At 46.7% G+C, this 27,497-nt stretch overlaps 1 protein-coding gene across 2 annotated transcripts in view; it reads left to right on the forward strand.

Moving 5' to 3' along the window:
- Window positions 1-365: 365 nt before the first annotated feature.
- RAP1GDS1 (Rap1 GTPase-GDP dissociation stimulator 1) overlaps window positions 366-27,497 on the forward strand; it is a 202,071-nt gene continuing 174,939 nt past the window's right edge. The window contains exon 1 of one of the 2 annotated variants that reach the window (XM_077476583.1): window positions 366-592. In XM_077476583.1, coding sequence (XP_077332709.1) covers window positions 589-592 — 4 coding nt within the window. In that variant the 5' untranslated portion in view covers window positions 366-588. The remainder of the gene's footprint in view (window positions 593-27,497) is intronic. The other variant, XM_077476584.1, reaches the window with a different exon arrangement.

Raw genomic sequence — 27,497 nt, forward strand, 5'->3', positions numbered from 1 at the left:
TGATCAGATGGAGCACAGAGCCTGAATCATGTGTCCGGGTACCAGGCGGGAGGAGACCCGGACACATGATTCAAAGCCCCTACTGTCCGGGTGAGTCCTGGATAGGTGGCAACCCTAGGCATGACATTGACAAGCCCAATGGGAAAGCAGGCTATATGTTGCTTCAAAGGCTGACTGAGTCGCCCAAGGGCGCCTGTACAGCTAATTAGCAAGTATAGATAGAGAGGGGAGTGCAGGTTTCCTGATAGGGGACTGGGCACAGAACCTACACACAGCTCACCAGTACGCCGTGCCAGCACGAGTCCAGCAGGGTGGGGCGCGCCTCAGGCACAGCGACTGCCTAGTGCGCATGCGTCCCCTTTACTGAACCGAAACCCCTCCCTCCTCCCCCCTGTGACCGGTGCTGGGGGTGCGCACTCGCTCTCGCGGTGTCTGGAGAATCGAAGCTGGGTGTCGGAGTGTCGCCTGTGTCCCCTCTCCACCTGCGGCAGTACACAGAGAGCATCCCCCCACCCCCCCACTTTCCTGGCTGTCACGTGACCGGGGCGATCGGCCAGAATCCAGGAGCGGCACAGAGACCGGGGAGTCATGGGTGAGTGATGAATGACATGCACACCTAGCGGGGTACAGCGCCCACATCCGATGGCTGCGACATCCGTGTTTATTATCAGGAGGCAGTGTGCGGGGAAGTTACACATCCCGGCTCCTTCCTATGGCATGTCCTAGTTCTATCCTGCTGCAGCCATTTCATTCATTCCAATGGGGAGCTGCTGAATGGAGCTCACCCTTCTCTGATATAGGACCTGCCCCCCCCATGGTAATCATTACTAATACTCTACAACCTTTCACACTCATTGATCCGGGGGAAAACGTATGCGCCCAGCCAATCCACCGCTCTTCTGCGTCACCTATGATCAGGAGCCAGCTGTTCCTTCCTCGTTTTTACAGCCGCCCCCCTCAGAACACTCACTTCACCTCACACATACCCCTACCCCCCCTCAGAACTCTCACTTCACCTGACACATACCCCCGCCACCCCTCAGAACACTCGCTTCACCTCACACATACCCCCGCCACCCTTCAGAACACTCGCTTCACCTCACACATACCCCCGCCACCCTTCAGAACACTCGCTTCACCTCACACATACCCCCGCCACCCTTCAGAACACTCGCTTCACCTCACACATACCCCCGCCACCCCTCAGAACACTCGCTTCACCTCACACATACCCCCGCCACCCCTCAGAACACTCGCTTCACCTCACACATACCCCCGCCACCCCTCAGAACACTCGCTTCACCTCACTCATACCCCCGCCACCCCTCAGAACACTCGCTTCACCTCACACATACCCCCGCCACCCCTCAGAACACTCGCTTCACCTCACACATACCCCCGCCACCCCTCAGAACACTCGCTTCACCTCACACATACCCCCGCCACCCCTCAGAACACTCGCTTCACCTCACACATACCCCCGCCACCCCTCAGAACACTAGCTTCACCTCACACATACCCCCGTCACCCCTCAGAACACTCGCTTCACCTCACACATACCCCCGCCACCCCTCAGAACGCTCTCTTCACCTCACACATACCCCCGCCACCCCTCAGAACACTCGCTTCACCTCACACATACCTCCGCCCCACCTCAGAACACTCTATTCACCTCACACATACCCCCGCGCTCCCTCAGAACGCTCTATTCACCTCACACATACCCCCGCGCTCCCTCAGAACGCTCTATTCACCTCACACATACCCCCGCGCTCCCTCAGAACGCTCTATTCACCTCACACATACCCCCGCGCTCCCTCAGAATGCTCTATTCACCTCACACATACCCCCGCGCTCCCTCAGAACACTCTATTCACCTCACACATACCCCCGCGCTCCCTCAGAACACTCTATTCACCTCACACATACCCCCGCGCTCCCTCAGAACGCTCTATTCACCTCACACATACCCCCGCGCTCACTCAGAACGCTCTATTCACCTCACACATACCCCGCCCCCCCTTAGAACGCTCTCTTCACCTCACACATACCCCCGCCCCCCCTCAGAACGCTCGCTTCACCTCACACATACCCCGCCCCCCCTCAGAACACTCGCTTCACCTTACACATACCCCCCCCCCCCCCCCCCCAGAACACTCGCCTCACTTCACGCATATCTCATTCCCCCCTCAGAACACTCACCTCACACATACCCTGGTGACGGTGCACTATTTCTCTCCATTGGCATAGGCGACAGGGCACTCTCTCTCTCTCCCTCACTAATGCCGGCGATGGGGGCATTCTTTCTCCCCCTGTGACATTTTCTGCTTTCGCTGGCCTCATTCTGGCTCCACTGAACAATAGTAACCCAGCCCTTCATCTTAGAACCTTTGAGACCCCTGGTTTAGATAAATTATTTTATAGTGCCGTGTATGCCCACTAATGCTCACCACGCATAAAACAACATCAAAACATTGTGATACTTCAACACTGCCTCCTGGAATGTGTATGGGGCAGCCGATCATGTATAATTTTCCTAGGTGGGGAATCTGAAGTGGGTGGCCACACTTTAAATCAAGGGGCAAAAAATGCAGTTGTGTAAGAAGTATGGGGGGGGGGGGCGGTTATGGATGAGAGGAAGTTGCTCTTGTGTGGGAAGGTCTGCTGTAAATTGCCTCCAGCATTGTTCCTGTTTCCTCTTGCTGGAGGCTACCATTTTGCTGAAGCCCAGAGCCCCTGATCAGCAGTAAATCCTAAAGTGGAGCTAAACCCATCAATTTAACGGTTTCAAAAATTTACATTCCTGGAATGTTGGGATTACCAACTGTCACATTTGCTTGTGTCCTCAACCAAACTGCCAAGCCATCAGATAGCTGCTGTCATAATTGATCCCATGTGCAGCACCATGGCAGAGCAAATGGATGGCAGCGTTCGTGACTGTAAGACCCCTTTTAAGCGATTTTGGGCTAGCAGGGTGCTTTTAACCCCTCGCTAGTGGCCAAAGAAATGGTTAATGGCGCCCGTGTTGCGCTGCCAAATCCTTTTGCATGTGCTTCGACAGCACTGCCCATTCACACCACCCCAAAGATGCTGCTTGCAGGATTTTTTTTCTCATCCTGCAGGCGCACCGCCCTAGTGTGAAAGCACTCGGGCTTTCACACTGGGGTCGCTTGAGAGGTGCTTTTTAGGCGCCCTTTTTAGCTCTAAAATGCCTGAAAAAATGCCGGAGGGTGAAAGGGTTTTAAAGGATAGGAGGGTATAATCCAGCTTTGAGGCAGTGTATGACGGCATTTTAAACAGTATAGGTACTTATTTTCTTGTGTTTTACATAACTATACCTGCAAAAAGGGGCCAGCCTGACGTCCTCTAACAGGACTTAATTTTCTGACTAAAATTCCTCTTTAACTGCATGATTTTTCTCATAAACAAATGGCAAGTCTTTTTTGCTGCTGCCTTCTGGGGGCCCTTTAAAGCAGAACTAAACCCATTGATGTAACCATTTAAAAAAAAGTTACATTCCCGGAATGTGCTTAAAATGTAACGTCACATTGGTTGTACTCTCAACCAAACTGTGAAACCATCAAATGCCTGGAGTCATAACTGATCACATGTGCAGCATCATCATCAGTTGATTATCAGAGGCCAAGATGACAGCATGCTTGGCTGAAAACAATAGGATGGTTTAGTTTAGGGATCAATCGATTACCGGCGGCCAATATTCATTTCTCTAGAAGTATTGGTCAAACTGACCGATATTACTTCAAGGGGTTTTACCAGGGCGGTTCATGCAGCTGCATGCATCACCCCGGTACTGTCCCTTAGAGCGGACAGTCGGCTTTATTGTAATAACTTGACTGTTATTACAAGCAGCGGTAAGGGACGCCCGGGCTCTCCTGTCCCACCGGGATACCCAAGCAACCAGCCAGCAGTCGGCTGGCCGAAGACTCAGTTTTAAAAGGCACCAGTTTTAAAAAATAAAGTATTCAAAGACGCAGATCTTGGCGTTTTGAATATTTTAAAGTGCAGTGGAGGGGTTTGGGGTCTTATAGACTCCCGATCTCTCCATAAAGAGTACTTGTCAATGCCTATTACTGTCACAAGGGATGTTTACTTTCCTTGTGACAGCAATAACAGTGATAAAAAAAAGTAAAATGACAGTATAAATGTACAAAAGATCGGCAGCAGGGTGGCTGAAACATCGGTATCGGATCTGCACCGAAAAATGATATCGGCCGATTCCTAGTTTAGTTCAGCCTTTAGACCCCTTTCACACTGGGGCGTTTTTCAGGCGTTTTTCAAGTGCTTTAGCGTTAAAAAAAGCGCCTGAAAAGCGCTTGAAAGAAGCCTCATCTGCAGTCCCAATGTGAAAGCCCAAGTGCTTTAAGAGCCCTTTCACAATGTCAGCGCCCGAAAAACGCTCGTAAAGTGCCGCTTAAACTAGCAACGTTTTTCGAGCGTTATTGGGGCGCTTTTAACCCCTGCTAGTGGCCAAATAAAGGGTTAAAAGCGCCCACAAAACGCTGCTGCCAATAGTGTTTTTCAGGCGTTTTACAGGCGCTTCCCATTGATTTCAATGGGAAGGGGCACTTTAGGAGCGTTGTATTCACCGCTCCAAAAGCGCTGCAAAGAAGCTGCTTGCAGGACTTTTTTTGACGCTCTGCCAGCGCAGCGCCTCAGTGTGAAAGCACTCGGGCTTTTACATTGGGATTGCAGTTGCAGCTTCTTTCAGGCGCTTTTTTTAATGCTAAAGCGCCTGAAAAAAACGCCCCAATGTGAAAGGGATCTCGGTGTGAAAGCACTCAGGCTTTTACATTGGGATTGCAGTTGCGCTTTTTTTAATGCTAAAGCGCATGAAAAACGCCTGAAAAACGCCCCAGTGTGAAAGGGGTCTAAGTGGGAGTTCATGGCAAGGGGGTAGAGCTGGCTTACCAACCACGTAATCAGTGTGTTTGACAGTTACAGTGGTCACATGATCAGGAGCCGATCCCAATCAGACAGCGTTTGGGGGCTGTCAGTGAGCGCTCGCTCAGTGTGCTGCAAGCACAGTGTCAGTACAGAACCTCTGAGCTACATGGACACACGTGCTAACAGCTTGGCGCTAAGGCTCATCTGGCCTGCCACCGCATATATGTAAGATGCTAGGGGGGGACAGGGAAGCAATGAAATACTATATACACATTTTCATTGGTCGATTTATTTATTTATTTATTTTTTTACATCTCAGTGCTGTTGATATCCTTCAGCCTCTTTCAACCACTTCCTTTTTATACTGTCATCGCTTTGTCCTGGCTTTCTGATAGTAACAGCCATAGGCCATGCCTGTGCAATATATGTCAGCAGGCCCATTTATGTTTTCTGTTAGAAGTGTATGATGGCACAGGGGCAAAGTTTTGTGACAGTTATCACCCTGACAAGAAAGCTCCTGTGTCAAGAACACTGGGGATTTAAATTAGATTTGAAACCTCTTGGAAATCACATTACGGTAAGAGATTTTAAAGAACGTCTTTTACATATACTTTAACCTCTTGCTAACTGTAGATATAGAGCGACAAGAAAGGTGGGCTTTATTGTCCATCCTCCACACATGTTCCACAGTGGCATGAGGTTTGTGTTGGAAGAGTGCACTCACTGGTCAAGCTGTCACAGAAAGCTCTCTGTCAAGGCCTCTGATTGGGAGCCAACAGGAAGGGTTCCCAATCATGTGACTGCTGTATGAGGCAATCACACGATCGCATGATACAGAAGGGTTAACAGCTGACCTCGGGGGGAAAATAAAGATTTCTAACCTTGCACCCTTTCTGCACTGCTTGTTTTGCCTAGGAGATGATGATTCCGGTCATACTTGGTTTGTGGGTGCTTTCCTCTGGAGAACTCGCTTAAGCTGGCCATACATGTATCCGACTACATCTGGTTCAGCAAGGCCGAATTTCGATCCATGTCAGGTTTTTCCAGATCAGTGCCACTGGCTATAACCGGCAGCGCTGATTAGTATATTCTGACAGCAGGGAAGTCTCCCAAATAGCCGAATGCAGTAACTCGGCGGGAATGATTGCCCTATACACATGAAGTGTGTGTATGGGGGTATTGGGTTATTTATTTTTGTTCAACCCTCTATTTAAATGGGGAAATAAAAGAGAATAATGTGTGGGCTGCCTTACAATGCAGGCTCTGCCAAAACAATAGAACGATGGAGAACTGCAACCAGTTCGGGCAGTGAAAAGGTGTGTTTAGTGAGTGACTATCAGAGGAACAGTATCATCCTATTCTTTGACTTCTAGGCAGAATAAGCCATTCAATTTTTCTGACTTTCATGTTGCACCCATACTTAGTAACATTAAGCATTGTCACAGTCTGCTACCACGTGGAACAGCAATCCAGCTGTCACATCATCCAGCCTGCCAAGCTGCTGGCAACATCACCTGTGCTTCCTTTGTACCCAAAATGCTGGGGGTTTTTTCCCGTAATTTTTAGGGAGCTAGTATGGCTTATTGTTAGACTGGACCTTGGAAAGTGTCACTGACAGATGTGTTGATGTTCCCAGTTACCCATCCATCACACATTAAAAATGTAAAGGATCTTCTGCTTTTCCCATTTATGACATGATTACCATCACTTTTCTTGCCATACATTTGCAAACAGCTTTTCATTTATTTCTGCTGGTCTCAGGTAACTTCATTAGTGGTGGTAATGTGGAATTTAAGCAGATTATTTTGATGCCAAACTTCTGTTCTCTATCTCGGGTTTCCTAGTACTGTTTTCTGTTAAAGACAAAATGAATTAAAGTTGGGGTTGTTTGGATGCGGGCTGTACATTCTGTTATTTGTGTTACGCCAAAGAACCGTCCCTGAGCTGCAGCTGATTACACTGCAATATAGTTTTTTTATTACTAATTCACTTCATGGACCCCAGGGATCGGCAACCTTTTCTAAATTATCCTATTGTTGTGGTTTTAGCTTTTTTTTTCTTTTTTTTTTCTCTTTTGCATGATCAAGTTTGTGAAATGTAAGCCTACTTCAGCACTTAAATGTATTTCAGCACTGGGGGACTGGACAGAGTGGGAGTTTTCAATTGACGGCTTCCAGTACAGAGAACATTAATGCGCCATCTGATTGGCTGGATCCCATGAAATTGTGTCATTTTAGAGGAAGGCAATTGTTTATAATCTGTACTATTATACATATACAACCAACATTCTGGGGTTATAATATAGTCGTATATATGATTATGTATAAGATGTAAGGAAATGTATGAAATGATTGAAAAATTGATGTAATTATATTGCAGTAAAGTTGCACATTTTTAATTTTGGCTGTCCTTTTAAATGTGTCTTTAAATATGATGTCTCTTTTCCAGTATTATATGTATTCCTATTACTTTAAGTTCCTTTACAGAAAGTTAAGATTACATAGCAGGGGATGCAGCAGGTCAGTATTGCCAAATGTTATGAACATTCTAAACATGATATGTCAGTATTTTTTAAAGTGACCTTTACACAAAAATATCACGTTGCAGAATTCTAATCTTAAAAAAAATAAAAAATAAAAATAAATAAAACAATTTTTCTCCAAACGATAGATAAATCTTCATGAGCTGTGGAGATGCCAATGCCTCCTGGGATATGTGATGTTGGTATCCCAGAAGATTGCGGGTGGAGGCTTTATGTCATTCTCACCTAGGTGTGAATGGAGGCATGTGCAAACATAATAGAAAACTGAGTTAGGTACCTGGTAACTTTTTCTAAGAAGTCTTCCAGGCCAGCATCTGAGAGATAGGCTCCTCCTTCCTGCAACAGGAAACACATTAGTCCACCATTATAAATTTGTTAGTCTCACCTGTGTGCCTCAGTTATGTGTTTCCTCCGGACCCAAAGGAGCTGCAAACGTTTATTTTATCCAGTCTCTGTGCTTTTTGCAGGGGACTCCCTGATCAGCATCCCATTCATCCCAAGGGGCCTTGGGAGGGCGAGCACGGCCAGCAGTCTGAGCCTCAAGGCTCTGGCTGAAGTTTTGCCCCTACAGAGAGGTATGCAACTATCCCCCCCCCCAGCTGCACTGCATGCCACCGGCATTTTCCCCCACAGCTACTGCTCCTTGATGGTGGAGAGCCACCTGGCAAGCCCCGGACTTCAAGTGCTTTAGAGGTTCCCTCGCTGTGCAGGCGAACTGGCCGCCGACCCTTCTGCCCCTTGAATGTATTCAGCTCGCATCCCACAGACTTCTCCACAAAATCTCCTCGTTTGTGGTCCTGGGAGATTTAGCAAGATGAGGTCAGACGCATCATTTCCAGTCACATGGTCTGGTTAGTGGCTGTCTTGCTGGAGGCTGGAGCCTCCAGGGCAAGCACTAGAGTGGGTCGCTTCCGGTGACATCACTTCTTGTCGGCTTCAGCGCAGATTTAAAAAAAAAATGACAAAAGGCCTTTCATGCTCCCCTCCCTATTTGAAACCCAGGAATGGAGGACGTCAGGGAGGATGTGACAGGTGCAGGTGTGTCCACCAACTTGCATGGGGTCAGCTGGGGGCGGGACTGGAGCAGGAAGCAGAAAGGGCTCTCTAAGCAGAGGATCCCAGTGGCTGGCCAGGTCAGAAGCTTCTCCACTCTGCCCGTCAGGATGACTCCAAGGTAAACCAGAGCACTCTGGAGTCAACTCTGTCTTTACCTCCCTACAAACCGTACAATTGCATTGTACACTGCCAACCTCACTCGGGCCCTTTGTGCTTACTTGAAGGCAAAGGCCCTATAGGAAAAAAGAGAGCAGATCAGAGCAAGGCATGCACCTCTATCATAGTCTATCATCTAGTGCGACTTGTCATGCGACTTGGGACTGCAAAGTTGCATGACAAGTCATACCCCATGACTTCCAATGAGTACCATTCATATCTGTGCAACTTCAAGTCGCAGCGACTTCAACGTGGTCCCTGCATTACTTTTGCCCCACTTTGATGTGACTTGAGATCCATAGACCTCAAGAATGCACAGGCATGGTTTCAAGTTGCATCAAAATCATGCGACTTTCAGGTCGTAATAGTGGAAACCTAGCCTAAAGGCTATAGCAGACACACTGGGTATCAAAGGGCAAAAAGCTGCAGCATGACAAAATGTACAGGGGGTTGCAGCCCAGAAAACCCAGAATGTTTCCGGTTTATCAAACTCTCAAAAGCATAGTCAAGAGAGAGTGGGACAGTATATAAGGGCGCTCTGAGCATAAGCAGACAGTACATATGAAAAAGCAGCGGTCCAATGGTGTATCTCCCACACGTGAGACTGCACTCACAAGGAGAAGCAATCGCTGAAGGAAAACAAAACAGAAAAGAGAGGCGCCTCTATGTGCAGAATTAAAAGCTATTCTCCCCAAAAAACATTAAAGCGGAGGTCCACCCTAAAGTGGACCTTCCGCTCATCGGAACCCTCCCCCCCTCCGGTGCCACAATCGGCACCTTTCAGGGGGGAGGGGGGTGCAGTTACCTGGATAATCCAGGTAACTGCACCCACTTCCGGGATAGCTCTCTGCGGAAAGGGGCGTAACTTACGCCCCTTTCCGCAAGTGCCCCGCTGCCTGCTGGGAAACACACAGATCCCAGAGGCTGCGGGGAGCGTCCTTATTGCGCAGCGCGATTCGCGCATGCGCAGTAGGGAACCGGGAAATGAAGCCGAAAGGCTCCATTTCCTGATTCCCATACCCAAGATGGCGGCGGCAGGACCCGACAGGCGACCTAGAGATCGGCTTCGGGTGCCGACATCGCGGGCGCGCTGGACAGGTAAGTGTCACTATTTTAAAAGTCAGCAGCTGCAGTATTTGTAGCTGCTGGCTTTTAAAAAAAAAAAACGCGGAGTCCCGGTGGACTCCCGCTTTAAAAACACTTAAAAAATCTGGCAAATAAGAAAGCATATAATCATTATTAATACAGGTGGTCCGGCAGACATGGAGGTCCTCGGCATATGGGGGTTGTCAGAGCTGTGTTATATACTGTGGCAGAGGATCCTGTAAGCCGATGAGCAGTTACCGTCGACCGGGTCTGTGATGGACAGAGATCCCGGAAGTGATGTCAGCGATGAGAACCTGCGTGAACAGCAGGCCGGATGTAGTCATCACTAAGGGACGCATTTCGGAACATCTAATTGGTTCCTTTTTCAACCTAACCGCAGGTATCCATTTGCAGAGGATGACACCAAAACTTGGGCGATGTGTCCCAAAGTGGATGCCTCCCTCGTGAGAGTTGCAAACAACTCTGACTTGGCTTTTGATGATGCGGAGCATTGCAAGCAGGGGTGGCAAATTTGAATCCGGCAATAGCTTCCATCTGCACAGCTCGCACCCTGGTAGCTGACTGTCTTATCTGCAAGAGTTGCTAGGAGACATGTTAAGGGAAGAATTAGTGAGGCCCATTCCCACACTAACAGAGTGGCAGCTTTCCTAGTGGATGCCTCGGCTGAAATAGTAAGGTATTTTCTAGGGCCATGGCTTTAGTGAGGAGAGCCCTGTGTCTTAAAGTCATGGGCGAGAACATCACCTGCAACAATAGGCTGTGCGGGATCCCATTCACAGGAAATTTCCCATTGGGCTATACCTGTAAACAGTCCTGGACAGGACCGCAGTAAAGAACAAAGCGTTCCCCCAAGCAAAAAAGAAGCAGGGGAAGGCACCCTTTCGTCATCCCAGGAGATTTAACAAGGAAGCCACCGGGGTATGCATGGCCACAATAGACTTGCAAGACGCATACTTACATGTACTCATAAAGAAAAGTCATCAAAGATACCTAAGGTTCATGATCCAGGGGCCGGAGGCCATCCTGCAACTGCAGTACACATCTTTGCCTTTCGGCATCTCTTCTGCGCCCAGAATTTTCTCCATGGCAGGAGCACTAAAGGGCCTGAGACAGCAGGGCATAGGCTTGATATCGTACCTAGGCAATCTGCTGTTCTTTGCAGATACAGCAAAGAACCTAGAAAACAACCTGCAGAAGTATTTCCTATCCACAAAACCTGGAGTGGATAGTAAATACAGAAAAATCGCAGCTAACCCCAAGCCAGAGGTGTTATACTTGGGTTATGTGCTAGACACCAGAGTAACCAAAACCTTCCAGACTGAAGAAAAGAATGAGGCAGTGCTAGGACTGATGTCCTTGATCCCAGCCATCACCTGGGCACAGCTGCACATGAAGCCTCTACAAAATCACATTTTGACCCCGTGGGACAGTGATCCATCATCCTTAGAGATCTCCATTCCTGTCCCTCGGTTGGTCAAACAATCTCTTTTCAGTAGTGGCTAAATCCGCTCCATTAGGCCGAGGGGCGTGGGTGGACGCAAGCCAACCTTGTGAGGATCACCACAGCTGCCAGTACCCCAGAATGAGGGGCACACATGGGGGATGGATCTCTGTACACAGGGGAGATGTAACTCCAGATGGTCTCGAACCTCCTTGTACATGAGTGAATTAAAAGCTGTAGAGGAAGTGTGGAGAGCATTGAAACCAGCTTTCCAAGGCAGAGATGTCTGGATTCAGTCAGACAACACCACAACTGTGGCATACCTGAACAGGCAGGGAGAGACAAAATCACCTTGTTTGAGCCTCACAGAAGCAATTCTGTCATGGGCCGAGACAAACATCAGCTCAACCTTGGGCATCCACTTGAAGGGGACAGACAACATGCTGGCAAACTTACCATAAAACAGACTGAGTGGTCTCTAAACCAAGCAACCTTCTTGTGGATCACGCAAACCTGGAGAGTGCCCAAGGTAGATCTGTTTGCCTCAAAGACAAATGTGAAACTGCCAGCTTCTCGCTGGATCTCACAGATGGCAACATCAGAGTGGACACATTCAATCAAAGCTGGGCACACCAGCTGTCTTATGCATTTTCTCTGACTGCTCTAATACCAAAGGTGAGCCAAAGAATCAGGGAAGAAAGGGCAACAGTGATGCTCATAGCACCTCACTGGCCCCAAGGAACATGGTTTGGTAACTCGAAGAACTGTCTCCAGCCGTACCTGATACAGCAAGACCTACCGGAACCTCTTATCATCAGGGCCAGTCAACCACTGAATCACAAACTCGTGAAGCTTTCGACTTGGTTACTGAGAGGATGAGGCTGCAAAAGAAAGAACTGTCAGAGTGATCAACCCCATTCTAGCCAGCAGAAAACCCATAACTAGAGGGAGAAAGAAGTTTGTCTCCTGGTGCGGGAGCAAACAGGATTCCGACAATCATCCCAGTGATTTGGGATTTCCTGCAGGAGGGAGCAGACTTGAACCTCTCTCAGAGCACGCTGAAGATACAAGTGACAGCATTCTCCCCTCGTCTGGACACCAGATTAGCAAAGGACCCTTTTTATAAAGAGATTCCCGATCTCGTTAAATAGAGCCAGACCTGCTAAAGTTGGCAGAACTACGACATGGGACCTCCACACGGTGCTCAGAGGATTCCTCTCTCCACAGAAAGGCACAAAACCTTGCCACCCAAGTGGGGTCAAAGCCCACTAGACCAAAGCCTGGGCAACCTCAGTCGCAGAAAAGGCATGGGCAACTCTGGAGCAGATCTGCAGGGCAACGACATGGTCGGGCTTCAGTACCCGTGCGAGGCACTACCGCATCGACCAGCCGTCAAGACCAGACAAGGTGCTCCAGACCTTTTTCTCACCCTAGTAGGTATTGCTTGATACATCCTCTCGGATGCTGCCCTGGAAGACGATTGGAGAAAACAGAGTTGGGTAGCTGGTAACTTTTTTTTTCTAAGAAGTCTTCTAGGGTAGCACTAGTTCCCACCCTAAGCGGTGCTACCAGGTATTGTGGGGATGCATTGCCTTACTGAGATTTGCTTTCGATGCTTTAATACTACTGACGCACAAAGGTGAGAGCAACAAATTTTATAATGGGGGACTAATGCGTTTCCTGTTGCAGGAAGGAGGAGCCTATCTCTTGGATTCTGTCCTGGAAGACTTAGAAAAATAGTTACCAGGTACCTAACTCGGTTTTCTATTATGTTTGCACATGCCTCCATTCACACCTAGGTGAGAATGACATAAAGCCTCCACCCGCAATCTTCTGGGATACCAACATCACATATCCCAGGAGGCATTGGCCTCTCCATAGCTCATGAAGATTTATCTGCGAGCCATGTAATTGGGGGACTGATGCCAAGAACTAGGAAGAGTCAACCGGCTCGGAATGACAACGAACAAAGATGGTGTCAGGCTATATGTGAAGCAGAAGAGGGGTGAAAAAGCAAAGGACAGTGCAGGTGTTGCAGGGCTTGTGAGTGTTTTTGTGGATGAAAGGTTAAAGTGATTGTAAACGATCACTTTGTAAAACAGTATAAATTACAATGAAAGGCAAAACATTTGTGTGTAGATATTTTGCCTTTTTTGTGATCTCGTTCCCCCTGTTCTCAGCTGCATAAGAGCTGGGGTGAGGAGAAGCGGCAGCACGCTGCGCTTCCCAGTGAATAGCTATGCGGGGGGGGGGGCGTGTCGGGAGGACAAGTCTGATTGGAGGAGAGCAGGCTGAGTTCCCAGCACAGCTAGAGAACTGACCATGGTGCGTCCTCTGCTTAGTGTGGTCAGCTTTCAATAGGAAAGCAGAGCAACTGGCAGAAACATCAGGGATTTCGCACAAGGGAAGCAATACAAAGAGAATAGGAAGAGGTAAGCATTTGTTGGGGGGGGGGAGAACCCAGCATTTTAATATATTGGGGACAGTATGGTACATGGAGGCCTTTTTGGGAAACATATGTAAAGGTGAACTTGCACTGCCATGAACTCCAGCCTTGCCCTCAGTGTTGTACATTTGTACAGGCTCCTCTACTCTATTGAAATTGCCTTCCATAATACAGTTCTCTGCTTGCCACAGATTTAAGTACCTGTTGGAGACCATACTGGACACTCTAGCACAGGGTTCTCAAGCTGGCGGCCCTCCAGCTGTTATGAAACTACAAGTCCCATCATGCCTCTGCCTGTGGGAGTCATGCTTGTAACTGTCAGCCTTGCAATGCCTCATGGAACTTATAGTTTCACAACAGCTGGCTAAGCATCAGAGGCTAAGTGGACATGATGAAGAACTAATCTCTCATTCCACTTCTGGCTTGTGCTCTTTAATTGTTGGGTTAGCAGAGCCTGCTGGGAATCTCTGAGACTTGTCAGGTTTGCCTAATGCTGTACAGCCTAATAGCTATGGAATCTGCCCACTGTCGTTTGCTGTCAAGCACAAGTTAGGCATATCTGATGGGGAACTCGTTTCTCAGCTACCCCAGCAGGCTTTACCCACTGCCATTGTTCAACCAATGTCACTGGTTGCTAGGGTGCTGGCAACTTGCCTCCTAACAACCAGTGACGTAATTACAAAACACAAATGCATTAATAAAGTTAAATGCCTTCCCCGACTCGTAGCCAAAACATGCTGTTAATAGCTTTCTCACAAACTGGAAACCGCAGAGCACAATGCGGCCACATTTTGAACGAATAGGCTGCTGTACCCACAAAAATGCTGGACCTGCACAAGTGTGAACCTAGTCGAAGGTTGTGGGCTTGTGAAAGCTTGTAAAGTCATAACCATATACAGTGCCTTGCAAAAGTATTCACCCCCTTGTTTTTTTTTCCTATTTTGTTACGGTACAGCCTTCAATGTTTTTTTTAATCTGAATTATATATGATGGATTAGAACACAATAGTCTAAGTTGGTGAAGTAAAATTATAAAAATATACGCATAAAACAATTTTTCTGAAAAAATAAAAAAACTGATAATTGGCATGTGCGTATGTATTCACCACCCCCCCCTTGTTATGAAGCCCATAAAAAGCTCTGATGCAACCAATTACCTTCAGAAGTCACATAATTGGCGAAATTATGTCCACCTGTGTGCAATCTAAGTGTCACATGATCTGTCATTACATATACACACCTTTTTTGAAAGGCCCCAGAGGCTGCAACACCTAAGCAAGAGGCACCACTAACCAAACACTGCCATGAAGACCAAGGAACTCTCCAAACAAGTGACAATGTTCTTGAGAAGTACAAGTCAGGGTTAGGTTTAAAAAAATATCCAAATCTTTGATGATCCCAAAGAGCACCATCAAATCTATCATAACCAAATGGAAAGAACATGGCACAACAGCAAACCTGCCAAGAGACGGCCGCACACCAAAACACACGAACTGGTCAAGGAGGGCATTAATCAGAGAGGCAACACAGAGACCTAAGGTAACCCTGGAGGAGCTGCAGAGTTCCACAGCAGAGACTGGAGTATCTGTACATAGGACGACAATAAGCCGTACGCTCCATAGAGTTGGGCTTTATGGCAAAGTGGCCAGAAGAAAGCCATTACTTTCAGCAAAAAGGCATGTGGGAGACTCCCAAAATGTATGGAGGAAGGTGCTCTGGTCTGATGAGACTAAAATTGAATTTTTTGGCGCAAACCCAACACATCACATCACCCAGAGAACACCATTCCCACAGTGAAACATGGTAGTGACAGCATCATGCTGTGGGGATGTTTTTCAGAAGTCAGGACTGGGAAACTGGTCAGAGTTGAGGGAAAGATGGATGGTGTTAAATACAGGAATATTCTTGCGCAAAACCTGTACCACTCTGTGTGTGATTTGAGGCTAGGACGAAGGTTGACCACAAGTGCAAACCATCCAACTTGAAGGAGCTGGAGCAGTTTTACAATGAGGACTGGGCAAAAATCCCAGTGGTAAGAGATGGCAAGCTCATGGAGACTTATCCTAAGTGACTTGGAGCTGTGATAGCCAAAAAAGGTGGCTCTACAAAGTATTGACTTTAGGGGGCTGAATAGTTATGCACATTGACTTTTTCTGTTATTTTGTCCTATTTGTTTGCTTTATGATAAAAAAAAAAAAGTCTTCAAAGTTGTGGGCATGTTCTGTAAATTAAATGATGCAAATCCTCAAACAATCCATGTTAATTCAAGATTGTGAGGCAAGAAAACACACACACGCCACGGGGGGTGAATACTTTTGCAAAGCACTGTAGTATTATATATTTTAAAAAATATATATATAATATATATGTATGTCAGTGTTAATTTAAAAATACAGCAGATGCTATCTAATCAATCAATCTAATCAGTTTATTTATATTTTTTATTTTTATTGCATGACATCAACTACTCCAGTGCTACCATCCCTAAAAAAAAAAAAAAAAGATAAACACAGATTACATCATTATCCCCTTAATCTCCTTTTTTCAAGCTTGCAAGAGACTACATCAAACATCTGTTAAACTGTCTTCAAAATGTCTTTCTTTTCTAGTGGATTTATATATTACTGTGTGTGTATATTGCATATATACAGTGCCTTCAAAAAGTATTCATACCCCTTGAAATGTTCCACATTTTGTCATGTTACAACCAAAAACTTAAATGTATTGTATTGGGATTTTAGGTGAAAAGTGTCACATAATTGTGAAGTGGAAGGAAAACAATAAATTGGTTATCAAAGTTTTTAACAAATGAGTATCTGAAAAGTGGTGTGCATTTGTATTCAGCCCCCTTTACTCTAATACCCCTAACTAAAATTTAGTGGACCAATTGCTTTCAGAAAACACCTAATTGGTAAATAGAGTCCACATGTGTGTAATTTAATTTCAGTTTAAAATACAGTTGTTCTATGAAGCCCTGAGGCTGGGTTCACACTAGTACGACATAAGCTCCAACTTTGGGAATGCATGACATGTGTAAATCAATGATTCCCAATGAGAGCTGTCTTAACTGGTTGGACACAAGTTGGTACGACTTTAAAAAAGGTTCCTGCAGTACTTTGGTACATCTTTGGTCCTACTTCAGCCCATTGAATATCATTGAAGTTGTATCAAAGTCGGATCCTTGTCTTAACCATCTGACATGGTGATTACAGCAGCGGTAAACAAAAATGACCACCCTGGGATTGTTTTGATTGGTCAAAGGACAAGTCAGACTATCTCAAAGTCTTATCTTGTTCATTCAAGTAGGACCTCTGTCGCAGGGCAAAGTAGGATGAGTTGTACAATAGTCTTTTAGTATCAGTGTGAACCCAGCCTTAGAGGTTTGTTAGAGAACCTTAGTGAACAAATCACATCATGAAGGCCAAGTAACGCACCAGACAGGTCAGAGATATAAAGTTGTAGAGATGTTTTTAAAGCAGGGTTTCTTATTCAGGATAGTGATGTCTACAAGCCCCTCTTGCGGGACTGTAATAATGCTTGTTAGCAAGTGATCCTTAGTGGACCGTGATCTCTGGAGATGGGCTTCTCTGCAGGGGGGGGCCTACTCCTGGAGATTGAGCTTTACAGCGGGCTTGACCTTCGAAATCACAGGTTTATTGACCCACATTTTGACTCGGGGGGAGGGGGTTGTTTATTGTGTGGAGACCACCCCACAGTGTTTATAAGGTTCTGGTCATTTCTACATCCATGTTATAGCAGAAAACATATTATTCCTGTTTTTAATAGTTAGTGACTAAGTGCTCACATGTGAGTTTAGACGACACATCGCTCAATTGCCAAGAGATTCTGTAACCTTGTTTTTCCCCTACTCGTGTACAATCTCTTCCTGTTTATACAGAGCACACAAGGATTGCTTTCTGCTCTGCACAATGTTTAAATTGCTTATATTCTTTAAAAATTTAAATAAAAAAAAGATTGAAACAGAAAATTAATGATCCCAAGCTTTGAACATCTAACGGATCACTGTTCAATCCATCATCCGAAAATGGAAAGTGTGGCACAACTGCAGACCTCCCAAGACATGACCGTCCACCTAAACTGACAGGCCGGGCAAGAAGAGCATTAATCTGAGAAGCAGCTGAGAGGGCCATGGTAACCCTGGAGGAGCTGCAGAGATCCACAGCAGGTGGGAGAATCTGTCCACATAGTCATGCACTCCACAAATCTGGCCTTTATGGAAGAGTGGCAATAAGAACGACATTGTTTAAAGAAAATCATAAGAAGTCCTGTTTGCAGTTTGCTAGAAGACATGCGGGGATACTGCAAACATGTGAAAGAAGGTGCTCTGGTCAGATGAGACCAAAATGTTATGTTTTGGCCTAAAAGCAAAACTTTGTGTGGCAGAAAACTAACACCGCACATCACCCTGAACCCACCATCCCCACCGTGAAACGTGGTGGTGGCAGCCTCATGTTGTGGGGATGCTTTTCTTCAGGAGGGACAGGGAAATTGGTCAGAATTGATGGGAAGATGGATGGAACCAAATACAGGGCAATCTTAGAAGAAAACCTGTTAGGCCGCGTACACACGGGCGGACTGTTTGCCCAACCTTGTCCGCTGAACAGTGTTTGGGCGGACAGTCCGCTCGTGTGTGGGCTTTCAGCGGACAGTTTCAGCGGACAGTTGGACGGACAAAGTCTTTCGGAAATTCCGAAAAACTGTCCGCTGAAACTGTGTTTGAGCGAACAGTCCGCCCGTGTGTGGGCCTGTCCGCTGTACTTTCGAAATGAGCGGACTGTTCCCGCTCGGAAAGTCCGCCCATTTCGAGCGCGTGTACAGGTAGGCGGGGCCCGCGACGGAGACGTCGCGGGCTCCGCCGCCTGGAATGGGCTTAAAGGGGAACCCCAACGCCGAAAAAAATCGGCGTGGGGGTTCCCCCAAAGTCCACACCAGACCCTTGTCCGAGCACGCTACCCGGCCGGCCAGGAAAGGGGGGCGAGCGAGCGCGCCCCCCCTCCTGAGCCGTACCAGGCCGCGTGCCCTCAACATGGGGGGGTGCCTTGGGGAAGGGGGGGCCGCGCGGCCCCCCCACCCCAAAGCACCTTGTCCCCATGTTGATGAGGACAAGGGCCTCTTCCCGACAACCCTGGCCGTTGGTTGTCGGGGTCTGCGGGCGGGAGGCTTATCGGAATCCGGGAGCCCCCTTTAATAAGGGGGCCCCCGGATACCGGCCCCCCACCCTATGTGAATGAGTATGGGGTACAATGTACCCCTACCCATTCACCTGTGAAATAAAGTACAAAAAAAAACACAACACAGGGGAAAAAATATTTTATTGCACAGCTCCGGGGGTCTTCCGTCTTCGGGGGTCTTCTCGCCGGACTCCTCCGCTATGTGTGTGTAGCTCTTTTACTAGCGGAGGAGTCCGGCTTTCTTCCTCCCCGCCGCCGGCCTCTTCTCCCGACTTCGGGGGTCTTGTCCCCCTCTTCGGTTCTTCTGCCGGGCCACCGCGCCTTCTTGTAGCTCTTTTACAGGCGGTGGCCCGGTCTTCTGTCGCCGCTGTCGCCGCCTTCCGTTCTTGTTCTTCTTGTTCTTCTTCTTCTTCTCCAGGCGATGTTGACACGTCGCTCCCTCCGGCCGGAATGCCAGAGCCGCGCTGTGCGGTCACTTATATAGTGACAATGGGGCGGGGTCACATGGTATATGTCACATGGGTTGGTCACATGGGTTGATGTCACATGGGGATATGACATCGTAAGGGGGCGGGGTCACCATGTGACCAACCCATGTGACATATACCATGTGACCCCGCCCCATTGTCACTATATAAGTGGCAGCGGAGCGTGTCCCTAGCATTCCGGCCGGAGGGAGCGACGTGTCAACATCTCCTGGAGAAGAAGAACAAGAAGAAGAACAAGAAGAAGAACAAGAAGAAGAACAAGAAGAAGAACAAGAAGAAGAAGAACAAGAACGGAAGGCGGCGACAGCGACAGCGGCGACAGAAGACCGGGCCACCGCCTGTAAAAGAGCTACAAGAAGGCGCGGTGGCCCGGCAGAAGAACCGAAGAGGGGGACAAGACCCCCGAAGTCGGGAGAAGAGGCCGGCGGCGGGGAGGAAGAAAGCCGGACTCCTCCGCTAGTAAAAGAGCTACACACACATAGCGGAGGAGTCCGGCGAGAAGACCCCCGAAGACGGAAGACCCCCGGAGCTGTGCAATAAAATATTTTTTCCCCTGTGTTGTGTTTTTTTTTGTACTTTATTTCACAGGTGAATGGGTAGGGGTACATTGTACCCCATACTCATTCACATAGGGTGGGGGGCCGGTATCCGGGGGCCCCCTTATTAAAGGGGGCTCCCGGATTCCGATAAGCCTCCCGCCCGCAGACCCCGACAACCAACGGCCAGGGTTGTCGGGAAGAGGCCCTTGTCCTCATCAACATGGGGACAAGGTGCTTTGGGGTGGGGGGGCCGCGCGGCCCCCCCTTCCCCAAGGCACCCCCCCATGTTGAGGGCACGCGGCCTGGTACGGCTCAGGAGGGGGGGCGCGCTCGCTCGCCCCCCTTTCCTGGCCGGCCGGGTAGCGTGCTCGGACAAGGGTCTGGTGTGGACTTTGGGGGAACCCCCACGCCGATTTTTTTCGGCGTTGGGGTTCCCCTTTAAGCCCATTCCAGGCGGCGGAGCCCGCGAAGTCTCCTTCGCGGGCCCCGCCTACCTGTACACGCGCTCGAAATGGGCGGATTTGCCTCCTCCTTACGTGGGCGAGTCCGTTCATTTCAAAAGTTGAGCGAACTGTTTGCCCAACCTTGTTCGTCAAACAGTCCGCTCGTGTGTGGGCAAGTCCGCTCATGCAAATTTTGAGCGGACTGTTTGCCGAAACTGTTTGACGAACAAGGTTGGGCAAACAGTCCGCGCGTGTGTACGCGGCCTTAGTCTGCAAAAGACTTGAGACTGGGGCAGCGGTTCACTTTCCAGCAGGATAACAACCCTAAACATACAGCCAGAGCTACAATGGAATGGTTTATATCCCAGCATATTCATGGGTTAGAATGGCCCAGTCAAAGTCCAGACCTAAATCCAATTGAGAATCTGGCAAGACTTTGAAAATTGCTGTTCAGACACTCTCCATCCAATCTGACAGAGTTTGAGCTATATTTGTAAAGAATGGGCAAAAATGTCACTTCTAGTCAGTCTAAATCAATGATTTTTGTTCTCACCAAGACCCCTTTTACACTGGGTTGTTTTGCAGGCGCTATTGCGCTAAAAAGAGCACCTGCAAACCGGCCTGAAACAACCTCTGCTGTCTCTCCAATGTGAAAGCCCTGATGGCTTTCATACTGGAGCGGTGCACTAGCAGGACGTTAAAAAAAAAAAAAAAAGTCCTTCTAGCAGCATATTTGGAGCGGTAAATGAACGGTGTATACACCACTCCTGCCCATTGAAATCAATGGCAGAGGTGCTTTGCGAGAGTTAACTTTCACGGCCGCTAGCAGGGGGTAAAACCACCCTGTTAGCGGCCGAACAGAGACGCAAATCTGACTGTAAAGCGTCGCTTAAAATAGTGGCGCTTTACCGCTGATACACCTCCCACCCCAGTGTGAAAGGGGCCTAAATATACAGCCATTGATTTTTTTTTATTTTTCCTACCTTACTTTAACCATGCATAGATCATTCATTTAGCAGAGTGTGCAGGAGCTGAGCAATCGCATAACAGTCTACATCAGGGGTCTCAAACTGGCCGCCCTCCAGCTGTTGCAAAACCATGAGGCATTGCAAGGCTGACAGTTACAAGCGTGACTCCCTCAGGCAGAGGCATGATGGGACTTGTAGTTCTGCAACAGCTGGAGGGCCACAGGTTTGAGACCCCTGGTCTACATGGATCAGAGCTGTACTATTGAAAACCTAAGTATGTGCTGGATTCTATAAAGCTCACCATACACTATACAATCTGATTGTACAATCTCCTTTAGATCTACCATCAGCTATGTAGTGCAGGAGTCAGCCTGATAGGAAAGATAGGGGTGTCCTCCCTCCCTCCCTTCCTTTTTTTTTTTTTTTTTTATATAGATTTGGTAAATCTAAAGGAGATTGTATAGTGTGTATGGCCATCTTTTATACACCTAAAATGGACTAGTTATTAGTTAACGGAACAACAAACGCATAAGCAAACATTATACTTTCCCGGGGGAAAAAAGAGTGACAAATGCAGAAACGCAATAGAAAATGTGGAACCCGTATCGCGCCAAAATGGAAATGGAGCTGCATGATTAATCGTTAAAAAGTTTCGATTTCAATTCAACTTTCCCTCACGATCTTAATCTGACATTTCCACATTTCATTCATGTAACAAGTGCAGAGCCATTCTCTGCTCACTTGCAGCTGTCCAAAAAAAAAAAATCTGGCAAATGTTTCTCAACATTGTTCAGTGCTGAGAGATAAAAGGAAACATTGTAACATTTAGTTCTTTGATATCAAAGGGATGAACTTTGGTCTGTATAGGTCATTTTAAACACCTAAAGCAGAGTTCCAGCCGTTTTTGTGTTTGTTAAAATTTAGCAGCTACAAAAAGTGTAGCTGCTGACTTTTAATAAACACACACTTGCCTATCCCGCAGTCCAGCGATGTGGCCGCCCGAACCCCCGACTCCCTCTCTCGTCTCTCCCCGGTGTAGGCATTGTAAGTGTGGGCACCCGGCTGTGGCAGCTTACGGCTTCACAGCCGGGTGCGTGAGTCGTGCTGCGCCTCCTCAATGGGCAGGAAATTGTCTGGGACATTTTGCATGTCCCAGAAGATTAGTGGGAGTGGAGAACTTCCTCTTGAGCCGTCTAGGCTGGTACCTGACCACCGCCCCCCTCAATTTGGCATGTAAGAAGTGCTTAAAATGGAACTTCCACTTTTGGGTGGAACTCCTTTTTCTGACCCTTGTTGATTACAACTTAAAATAAATTTTTTTCTGTTAGAAAATTACATAGGACACCCAAAAATAAATAATGCTTTTAGCAGAGACCCTAGAGAATAAAATGGCGTTGTTGCAATATTGTATGTCACACTGTATTTGCGCAGCGGTGTTTCAAAGTTTTTGGGGAAAAATGCACTTCAATGAATTAAAAAAACTCAACAGTAGTTAGCCCAATTTTTTTGTATAATGTTAAAGATGTTACGCAGAGAATCGTGATCTTTATTCGAAGCAAAAAATTGCGATTTCTTATTTATTTATTTTTTCCCCTGAATCATACAGCTCTAGTCAAAGTGAAATTGGTGCGTTTTATACAAGAGCAATGAGGCTTAATTCACATCTGTTTCTAAATGCATTGCAAACTGCACAGAAAATGCACGCTTTGCGTTGGATTTCAGAAATATGCTGCAAACGCACCAAAAAGCGCGGTAAAAAAAAACATACCACTGTTTAAAAAAAAAAAAAAAAGTACTGGGGAGTTCTTTGGGGTGATTGTTGCGCATAGGGCAGCCCATTTAAGTAATGGGCTACCATATACGTAATAAGAGAAAATTCTCTCATTATTCGGCACCTACTGGCATCATCTCAGTATCATTCTTTTCAGCCGGCGATTCTTTCAGTAAGAAGTGATCTGAGTGGCTAATTAGCCACTTGATCATTTCTGCGGGTGGCAGAAGGGGGTCCCTCGGAGGCCAGGAGCGATGCGGCCGGCCATAATGATGCCCTGTACAGAGAGTGAGGGGGACTGATGCCCCTTTTGTTTACCTGGCCGCCAGTGGCTAGGAAAGCAGCCGATGAGACTGATTTCTGTCTGATTGTTCCCCCCCCATGTAGCCAGAGGAGAGATTTGAGGTCTAATAGACTCCAAATCTCTCCATAAAGAGGACCTGTCACGGCCCATGCTGTCACAAGGGTTATTCATCCCTTGTGTCAGCAATAAAGGAATTACAAAAAAATAAAAATGTTTTTGTATAAAATAAGTAATAATTAAAAAAATGTAACTCTAAACTGGTAACCTGTAAAGGCGTTTAAAGCCTCGCCTATGGAGATTTTTAGGCACTGTAGTTTGCCGCCATTCTATGGGCCTAACATCATCTTTCACATTATCCAAAAAACATGGGCTAACTTTAATGTTGTTTTTTTGTTTTGTTTTGTTTTTTTGTTTTCATAAAAAAAAGTGTTGTTTTTTTCTTTCTTTTTTTTCTTTGTCCCAAAAAAATTGTGTTTGAAAAACTGCTGCACAAATACCGTTGTCACATAAAAAATTGTAACACCCGCCGTTTTATTCTATAGGGTCTCTGCTAAAAAATATATCATTTTTGAGGGTCATAAATAATTTTCTAGCAAAAAGTAGATTTGTATATGTAGGAGCGAAGTGTCAGAAATGGCCCGGGTACGAAGTGGTTAAAGAAGAATACACATTTGAAACAAAAAAAGACCTATTTGGAATGTGTGCTATACACAGGCTTCTCATCTTTTGGATGAGTTTCATGTCTCTTTTCCCATTGGCATAAGTGATGTGTGGGTGCTGGATAGCTGCAGCACTGGTGATCTCAACTATTTTTACAGTAGACCATATAAGAGGCACTACAAGATTTGCATAGATGACCTAGTGCCCTTCATAGAGGGGCTTGGGATAGGCAACGTGGTAGCACCTCCAGTGGTAGTGGTATTGGAGCTAGCTGGGAAAAGTTCCAGGCAGAAGATTTTCTCATATCTTTACCCCAATAACGCAGGCAGATAAGTCAAGTATGCAAGGACCAAAGGATCATGGACCAGGTGCAGTATTCCACAGCAACTATACTGAACCTATCCTGATTGGCGTGACTTTAGTAAACTAATTTGTTTTTCCTGAGTTACCGCAGTTCCCTCTTATCTCTTTACTCCGTGCACTCTCTCTGTCTATTGAACAGAGGCAATAATCTTTTTATGTAAAACACATTTTTGGCAATTTCTAACAGTACAATAATAACTCATTTTACAGTTTGTAAACTGTTACTGCAAAAGTATGAGATCAGTTCACAGTCGTATATTAACATCCACGTGTTGGTTGCTTAATTTATTTTTATTTTTTTGTAAAAGCTGCGCTCCTGGTTATCAATAAAAACACTGTTCAATCCAATTAGGAATGATTTAAACAATAAGGTGGGCATGGCGTTAGAAATATTATTTTACCGGTGTGTGTATGTGTGTATATACTTTAACCAGTTTCCTCCCCAGGCATATTCTGACATTTTCTCTTCTATATGTGAAAATCCAGATTTTTTTTTTCCCTATTTATTTATATTTTTTTTCTAAAAGATTACTCAGAACCCCCAAATATATATTATAAAATTTGTATTATATTATTTTTAGCCAAGACCCTAGAGCAGGGGTAGGCAACCTCGGACCTCCAGGAGTGATGACACTACAAGTCTCATAAGACTTTGCAAGACCCTGACAATCACAGGCATGACTCCTAGAGGCATGATGGGATTTGTAGTTTCACCACAGCTGAAATGCCAAGGTTGCCTACCCCTGCCCTAGAAAATAAAATGTCAATCTTTGCAATTTATGTCATGTGGTTTTTGTGCTGGAATTTTTCAAACACAATTTTTTGGGGGGGAAAAAAATTACACTTTAGTGAATTTTAATGCAAAAAAAAAAACACTATATACCCCATTTTTTTCCTTGTAAAATATAAAAGATGATGCTAAGCCAAGTCAATACTGTATTTATTGGCGTATAACACGCACTTTTTCAGCCTGAAATTCGGGTGCAAATAGCGCGTGTGTGTTATACGCCGATACTTCAATTTTAGCTGCCTTGGAGGGGACAGGGAGGGGGGAGGAACAAGTGCCGTCAGATTACATACAGTGAGAATCTCCTGTTTACTTGACGGCCCCTGTAATAGGAAGTCCTGTCTCCTGGGCTGCCATTTGACCACTGTTCTGTCTATCATAGGAGATTCTCACTGTATGTAATCCTGCCGGTGCTCATCCCGCCCCCTCCCTGTCCCCTCTAGGCTGCAGATGGGCATCGATCAGGCTGCACCGGTGAGGCTGCTGCACCGATGGCAATGGTGAGGATGCTGCACCAATGGCATTGGTGAGGCTGCTGATTGGCATTGATCAGGCTGCATTGATGGCAATGGTGAGGCTGCAGATGGGCACTGACTCTCTTATTTTGCTTTAAAGTTCCATGTGTAAAGTGTACGTTTTTTAAAATGAAACTTCCCTCTTAAAATGAATATGCATGTTATACGCCAATAAATATGGTAGATGCCTAAAAATCTACATAGGTGGCTCTTTAAATTTTTACTTTTTACAGTTTACCAGTTTAGAGTTGGAGGTCTAACACTAGAATTATTGCTCTGTTTGGTTTTTGCGGCAATACCTCACATGTGTGGTGGGGGCGTGACCTACATGGGGTGATGGAGCGGGTGCTTTAAAAATATTTATATATTTTTTTTATATTTATTTTACTTCCTGCTGCCTGTAAAGGCAACCCAGGGGTGGCTTTTAGCTGCAGGCATCATCCAGATATCTCCACTCAAAGTCCACAATGTCACATGAGGTCATGTGGGCGGGAAGTGGTTAAAGTGATGCTAAACTATATCCTTATTTTCCATAATAATCCATACACATCTGCTACTTAATGGCCCTCTAATCTAGTTTTCACGAAAGTTTCTTATTGGATTTTTCTGCCGCCTTGTAATGTCTAGTGTGTGCTCCCATATCTCCCCTCCCCCCACTTCAGTTGCTTTGGAATGAGCAGTGCCTGTTAGATGCCCACATCCCACAGTCCATCTCAGGAGCGAGCAAAAAATGATGCCATTCCTACATATAGTGGGACCATGGAGAATGAATGTAGCTACCCTCTAACGGGAAGTTTGCATCACAGCAGTCACTCTCCCAATAAACATTCATTATTTTTAATCCTTGTGCCGTTAGCATTAGTAAATCGATTGGAAAATATATCATATTTACTAGGGATGCACCGAAATTTCGGCCGCCGAAACATATCGGCCGAAAATGGCCCTTTCGGCAAAAAGCCGAAAGAGAATTTCCGCCGATACTGGTGCCGAAAATGGGGCGGGGCTTGCGGGGCGTGGCCCCGCCCCCGGTGCCGCCCATCACGGGGGGGGGGTCCTTCTATCCTTAGCTCTCTTGCTCCCCTCCCTCCTCACCTATGCTGCAGTCAGCCTGTGGGGTCTCGCTCTGAAGTCCCCCTCTCCACAGCGGTGGCTGTATATGTCTCCTCAGCCGATGTGTAAATCGGCTGTGCAGGAGCTGGGCTCGATGTTCACTGTGAAAGTGAAACCAAAGCAGAGGCGTCTAGCAGTGTGTGCTGTGCTCTCTGCCTCCCCCTAGAGTGCAGTACCCAGCATGGAGATTAATGAAGAGCTGCAGCTGCCAATTTAAAAAAAAGACTGTCTATATATGTTTGTATGCCTGTGTGTTGTGTGTGTTGTATGTATGTGTGTTATATGTGTGCATGTATGTATGTATGTATGTGCATGTTTATATGTATGTATGTATGTATGTATGTATGTATGTGCATGTTTATATGTATGTATGTTATGTGTGCATGTTTATATGTATGTGTGTTAAGTGTGTATGTGCGCATGTATGTGTTATGTGTGTTGTATGTTTTATATGTGTGTGTGTGTGTGTGCACGCGTTTTTATATGTGTATGTTTATATGCACTGGTGAGGCACAGGCAGGCTACATGGCGGGCACTGGTAGGCTGCATTGATCTCCTGTAGCATGTCCGCAATCTCTGACCAGCTCCTGTACCATGTCTGCAGTCTCTGACCATCTCCTGTACCATGTCTGCAGTCTCTGACCATCTCCTGTACCATGTCCGCAGTCTCTGACCATCTCCTGTACCATGTCCGCAGTCTCTGAC

Source organism: Lithobates pipiens, unplaced genomic scaffold (assembly GCF_037356315.1).
Source record: "Lithobates pipiens isolate NorthernLeopardFrog02 unplaced genomic scaffold, aLitPip1_a1.2 Scaffold_13, whole genome shotgun sequence".
NCBI lineage: Eukaryota > Metazoa > Chordata > Amphibia > Anura > Ranidae > Lithobates > Lithobates pipiens.